Source organism: Callorhinchus milii, unplaced genomic scaffold (genome assembly GCF_018977255.1).
Source record: "Callorhinchus milii isolate IMCB2004 unplaced genomic scaffold, IMCB_Cmil_1.0 Scaffold30, whole genome shotgun sequence".
Lineage (NCBI taxonomy): Eukaryota > Metazoa > Chordata > Chondrichthyes > Chimaeriformes > Callorhinchidae > Callorhinchus > Callorhinchus milii.
Genome location: NW_024704771.1, coordinates 3,661,631 through 3,668,288, shown reverse-complemented (window position 1 = coordinate 3,668,288; position 6,658 = coordinate 3,661,631). Strand labels below are relative to the sequence as shown.

Below are 6,658 nucleotides of genomic sequence, written 5' to 3'. Positions count from 1 at the left end.
CGAGAGGACCTGGGTTTGATTCCCGGTCGGAGACAAACGTTAGGCAAGTTTCCTTAATCCCCACACACGCCTCTGTTAGTTGATTATGGATCACTTTTTGGAGGTAATATTCCCATCAAAATGAATAAATATAATAATTTAGTCACTCAATCCACGACTGATTGAGTGACTAAATGTGCACTACGCGCACAATCGGCTGCCATGTTTCATCCACAAAATATGCAGTTACTACACTTTACAGTATATTCTGCGAATTCAGTGTATTTCTGAGCCGGTCGAGTCCGCAGGATTCCAGGGCCCTCAACTGCTGATGGCCCCGCAGCCCGGCCCGGCTCATCAGCAGGAGCTGGAAGGTCTGACCGGTCACTGGGGGCAAGGAGTGACCCCACACTCAGCTCCTGTTAACCCTGCAGCCAAAGCCCTAACAGGTCGGGTGGTCCTGGCTGGACAAACAGCGGGAAAGGTTGCCAGACAACGGACGATATGAATGGCAAACTGTGCGGTTTGAGCTGTTACCACAACATACATTCTGGGCTCTCAATCCTTTGACTCTTGCAAACCGCTGCCTAATTACTCTCCGGAATGAGGTCAACAGGATGTGTCCCTCCAGGAACAGAGAGCACATTCATTCCATTCTAATAGTCTCTCTCTGGCATTTCCAGGTGTGGGTGGGAGGTCTGCAATTCTCAGTTTGGTTTGGAGACCCTTAAGCAACGGTGATGGGTTCCACATGTGTCAGACGCCCGGCTGTTCCCAAAATAATGTACCAGCCCCGGCTCGGGTCCAAATCCCCGACTGTCCAGTGCTTTGGGACATAAAATCAGAGAATTATACAACGCAGAAGGAGGCCATTCGGCCCATCGTGTTCTGCGATGGTTCTTTTTAAAGAGCTTCCAAATCTATCCCACTCCCTCAGCCCTGCAAACTTGTCCTCCCCACATAATTATCTCCCGCCGTGAACGGCGCGACTGCAACCGCCACTTATTACTCCCGGCTGACAATAATGACAGACAAGATGGGTTCAAAGGCCATTCACGTCCAGACAGAAAAAAATAATTACTTGCGATAACATTTCACTGAACTTCAGCCGCAATTTTTGTGATGCAACACCACCGTCTGGTGCTGATCGCCGTATCACAGTTTAAAGAAAGTTCATTTGTTTCAGGTGTAATTGCGCTGTTTGTTCTTTACAGTTTCTTTTTCCTGGTAAGTAAATAATTAATGGCTGAACATGAGTGAAGTTATTTTATTTTTCAATGACATTTACGGCTCGTTTCAAGCGCATAAAAATAATTCTAATGGCTGCAGTACCGTTTTATGGCGACTACGTGGCGCTGACGCACCGTGAAACATGGCTGATGGTGGTGACAGGTTGAAGGGGGGAGAGGAGGATCTGCTCAAAGGAAGAAAAATAGTCCCAGAGGAATAGGGGGACAGACCAAGGGAAGCTTAGGAGGTGAGGGTCACCCCACTCCCCCCGCCGCCACGGTGGTTGGTGGCGGGGGGAGTGGTTGGGGATGGGAGAGGTAAAAAGGGGAGACGGCAACAGGGAATGGGGTCACTGGAGGAGCCAGGTTTCTGTGCTCATCCAGGATGAGGTCTTGGACAGTGAGGGCTTTATTGGGGAGGGGGATGGATTAAGTTGAACGGAGGCGTGTGTGTGGGGTAAGGAAACTTTCCTAAGGTTTGGCCCTGCCCGGGAACGGAACCAAGGTCTTCTCGTGCGCGAGGCGAACGCTCGAACACAATACAAGAGAATACAGTGCAAACAGCAGGAACACAAAACTGTCCTTCAAAAACAACGCAGCGACACAAGAAAGCGAGTCCAAGACTATTTTTTATTAGCAATGAGAAATGGTCATGTTTCAATCGGGTCCGGGGAGAGTGGGTGGAGGTTAAAGCAACTCCCAAATGTTACGACCGGGAGGGAAACGGTGGGAGAGAATCGCCGAGTGAAACACACAACAGCCGCGGGAGATTTGTGTGGATGATCAGTGCCTCATACCTGATCCATTGCTCACTTGTTTACCTGAAATAAACCCCAAATCATAAATTAATATTCACTTTAACATGTAGATAACTTAACATGCAATAATAATAGCCTTTGCTTTTGATGCAGCACCTTATCAGGTAGGTGAGACATCTCAAAGCGCTTTGCAGGATATACTGTAAAATGTAGTGACTGTATATTTTGTGGGTGAAATGCAGCAACCAATTGCGCACAACAGTGTCCCACAAACAGTAGTTGAGTGACCACATTTTGTGTGGGGGGGGTGTGTGGGATGGGGCTGCTGTGGGTGGGGTTAGGATTATTACCCCTGTTAAGTAAGGGACCTGGTTGTTAGTCAATTGGTCGATTGCTTTCCAATTTCTCCATAAAAATGTCACTCAACCCAGAGTTGTTTGTGGGACGCTGCTGTGTGCAATTGGCTGCCGTATTTCGCCCTCGAAATATAAAGTCAATTTGCTTTACGGTACATTGGGTGAAGAGCTTCGAGACGTCTCAACGACGTGATGAGGCGCTGCGTCCAATGCGAGGATTATTATTGCGATTATTACACGTTAAATCGACTAACAGCCGGGGGACGTGGACCCCCGGCCGGAGCCCACTGAGCGGAGGGAGCGGACGGGTTTGGATGGAGTCAGCAGGTCACAGAATTAAGAAGGAACAAGGCCGCGAAGGGCTTTGAAGGTGAGGGCGAGGATTTCGAACTCTATCCTCCAGGAGGTGGGAGCCAGCGGAGCCGGGAGAGGACGGCGGTGATGAGGTCGCGGAGCCTGGTGCGGGGGAGGACACGAGCTGCAGAGTGTAGACGATCTGTGGCTTGTGGAGGGAGGAGGTGGGACGGCCGACGTGCAGGGAGTTGGCATAGTCGAGCCTGGAAGCGATGAAGGAGAGGACGAGGGTCTCGGGGGGCCTGAGGGGACCAGGCAGTGAGTTCCATGTGACACAAGATATTTACTTTTTTTTTGCAGTCGATGTCGTAGACAGTGAAATCCTTCACTTGTAAGTCTCCGTACACGTTTATCCCATCGGCTTTCCAGTCTCGTTCGTTGTGGTTGTATTTCAGAATGTGCTTGGCATTGAGGGCCACCTGGTCACAGCAAACACACGGCGGTCTTTTATATCAAAATAATAATAATAATACTCATAATCCTGCGTTTGACGTAGCGCTTTAGCGTCTGGAAGCACTTCACAGAATGTATTGGAAGGTAAAACGCGGCAGCCAATTAATTGCACCACAAACGGGTGTGGATTGAGCGACCAATTCCATTCATACTGTAAAGGGACGGATCTTGTGGGCGAAACACAGCAGCCAATTGCGCACAGCGGGATATCAAATGCAAGAATTATTATTATTATTATTATTATTATTACCCACTGGATCCCAACCCCCGGCTCGGGTGCGAGCCCTCGCCTGTCGGGCGCCTTGGGACGTCCTCCCGACGTGAAAGGCGCTGCGCAAGTGTCATTTGCTGTTATTGTTGTCGATGCTGTACCTGAAAACAGTTACTCCAAACGAGGAACGTGAGCTTGAAGTTGGTCCCTTTAATGCTCGGGGAGATGGGGCGATCTTGCATCGGCTCCCAGTCGGCAGATTCCTTGGAACTGAACATGAATTTCTCGGAATTCTCTTGGAAACAAACCCCGAGCTGGAAGGGAATCTTCACGTTGGCTCCTTCACCCTTCTGGAAGTTAATGACAAAACTGGGGAGAACGAGAGGTCAGGTATGATTGACACCCAGGAAGATATCTCACCCCCAGAACCGTGTCGAACGCGGGAAGCCCATCAAACAGTAATCAACGATACGTATTAAATAACGCGTAACAAATAATACGTAATAACACACAATAAACAAACAGAGAAACAAACGCATAAATCTTTGCATTTGATAAAGGGTGTGTGGGTGTGGGGGTGTGTGGGGGTGTGTGTGGGTGTGTGCGTGTGGGTGTTTGTGGGTGTGTGTGTGTGGGTATGTGGGTGTGTGTGGGTGTGTGTGTGTGTGTGAGTGTGTGGGTGGGTGTGTGAGGGTGTGTGTGTGGGGGTGTATGTGTGTGTATGTGTGTGTGTGTGGGGGGGTCTGTGTGTGGGTGTGTGTGTGTGTGGGGTGTGTGTGTGGGGGTGTATGTGGGTGTATGTGGGTGTATGTGGGTGCCTGTTCAGGTGGACAAAAAAGATCCCATGGCATTATTTGAAAAGCGAAGAGATTTTCCCTTCTGACTGACAATCCCCAGATAAAATAATAATAATAAAAATAATAATCTCCGCATTTGATGTCGCCCCTTATCACGTCATTGAGACGTCTCAAAGCGCTTCATATATTGCAAAGTGAATCGCTTTGTGCATTTTGAGGGCGAAACACGGCAGCGAATTGCGCACAGCAGCGTCCCACAAGCGGTCGTGGATTGAGTGACCACATTTTTAGTTAAAGGATTATAACCCCCGGAAAGTGATCCCCAATCGACTAACGACCGGCTCCCACTTACTGCCGGGTAAATAGAGGCGCGCGGCGTGGAGTAAGGAAACCTGCCTTAGTTTTTTTGCCCGGCCCGAATCCTCTCGCCTGCGAGGCGAGCGCTCTCACCACTGAGCATATTATATATTGGGATTACAGCAGAGAATTAACGAAGGTAATATCTAACCTCTTGGCGTCAGAAGGTACTTTTCCACACATCACGATCATCATATCTTGCTTGAGTTCCACAGGAAACTGCTTAGTAAAAGGAGTTTCCTGAAAGAGGGAGGAAGGCAGGACTCAACAACACGAGGGAGAAATAAAATCTCCCCCCCTCACCCCCCCCCCCCCCCCCACCTGTGCTCCCACAAATCTGGATCACAATAAAGCACAATTATTTGATTATAATAATAATCCTTGCACTTGATACAGTCACACCGTTGATGCGTCTCAAAGCGCTTCACAGAATACACTGTAAAGCGGTCGACTGTGTATTTTGTGGGTGAAATCGGCGGCAGCCAATTGCGCTCGGCAGTCGTGGATTGAGTGGCCCAATTATTATTGTTTCTTAAATTATTTTTCCGAAGGGATTGTTATCCCAGGGAAAGCGATCCGCCAACCGACTAACCACCGGGTTCCTACTAGTTGCAGTCGCTGCAGTTGAGGTGCGTGGAGCGAGGAAACTTGCCGAAGGTTTTGCCCCCGCCCGGGAATTGGACCCAGGTCCTCTCGCTTGCGAGGCGAGTGAGCCTCAGGACTCCTTTCCGACATTGCATCGCAGGTTTGACATAACTCACAGCTCGTATTAAATGGATGGTTCCCCAAGTGATTCGACTTGTGGGAGGTTTACTGTGTTAAGTCACCCCACATAATTTTTTTTCCTGGACAGCTCAAGGCAAAGTAATACTAACAATCCTCGCATTTGATACGGCGCCTTGTCACGTCTTCGATACGTCTCAGAGCGCTTCACAGGGTATACTGTAAAGTCAATTGACTGTATATTCTGTGGGCGAAATGTGGCGGCCGATTGCGCACAGCGGCGTCCCACAAACAGTCGTAGATTAAGTGACCAAATCATTATTTTTTGGGGAGGGATTATCATCCCCAGTAAAGTGATCCACCAATGGGCTAACAATCGGGTTCCTACTTACTGTTAGGAAAACAGAGGCGTGTGGGGGTAAGGAAATCTGCCTAAATTATCGTCCCCGCCCAGGAATCAAACCTGGATCCTCTCGCTGGCGAGGCGAGTGCTGGAACCGCTGAGCTACAGGACTCCCACCAAATTTCTACGTCGCACGGCAGTTTGTAACACCCCCGCGACCCAAACTGCCGAACCCCGTCTACGAGGAAGAAAGCGTCTTTACCGGATTCCAACACCATTGTGGCTCGATAGACATCTCGTCCTGAGAGAGCGATCTTCGTGTACGTGGAGACCTGCTGCGAGAGAGAGTGAGGTGGCCAGGACTGGGCTGTGGGATATTTATAGTCCGTTAGAGACAGCTCCCTCCTGTGATGGGCAGATCATATTAATAGCAGCTATTTGGAGTCACAAACACAGAGGGAATCAAACGCCCTCTTTCCCTCCCTCATTCCATCGCCCCCCGCTCTCCCCCCTTCTCTCTCTCCCCCCCTACAACCCACCCCTTTACATAGCTCAGTGCATAATCATAATTATCCTTGCATTTGATATGACGCCTTTCCTCATCGTTGAGATGTCTCAAAGCGCTTCACACAGTATATATTCTGTGAATGATTACATTCTTATATCCAACATATTCTATGAAGCGCAACAGCACAATAAAGAGCTGTGTCAAATACAAAGATTATTAATATTATGATCGTTATATTGCAAAGTGGATTTTATTTTGTGCGTTTCGTGAGCAAAACACGGCAGGCAATTCCCACGCAGCGGCGTCCCACAAACACTCGCGGATTGAATGACCCGATTTTTTATCTTTTTTAAGTTGTTTTTTTGAAAGGGGATTATTAAACCTGGAAAAGCAAACCACCGACAACCAGTTTTCTACTTACTGCTAAATAAAAGAGTCTTGTGTCTGTGTGTGTCTGTGCGTGTGCGTGTGTGTGTTTGTGTTGTAAGGAAACTTACTATGTGCGGCTCAGCCTGGCTCAGTGGTCTTCAGGCGTGACCTGAAGATGGGGAAGGAAGGGGCAAAGGGTGGAGGCTTTCGGGGTGTCCTCT

At 48.9% G+C, this 6,658-nt stretch overlaps 1 protein-coding gene across 1 annotated transcript; it reads right to left on the bottom strand.

The window, feature by feature from the left end:
• Nucleotides 1-1,819: 1,819 nt before the first annotated feature.
• On the bottom strand, nucleotides 1,820-5,952 carry galectin-8. The gene is made up of 5 exons (XM_007906893.2): nucleotides 5,823-5,952; nucleotides 4,646-4,734; nucleotides 3,502-3,709; nucleotides 2,964-3,095; nucleotides 1,820-2,029 (listed from the first exon to the last, which is right to left on the bottom strand). The coding sequence occupies exons 1-5, from the start codon at nucleotides 5,853-5,855 to the stop codon at nucleotides 2,018-2,020; spliced, it is 474 nt and encodes a 157-aa protein (XP_007905084.1). The 5' UTR covers nucleotides 5,856-5,952; the 3' UTR covers nucleotides 1,820-2,017.
• Between the last annotated feature and the right edge of the window lie 706 nt (nucleotides 5,953-6,658).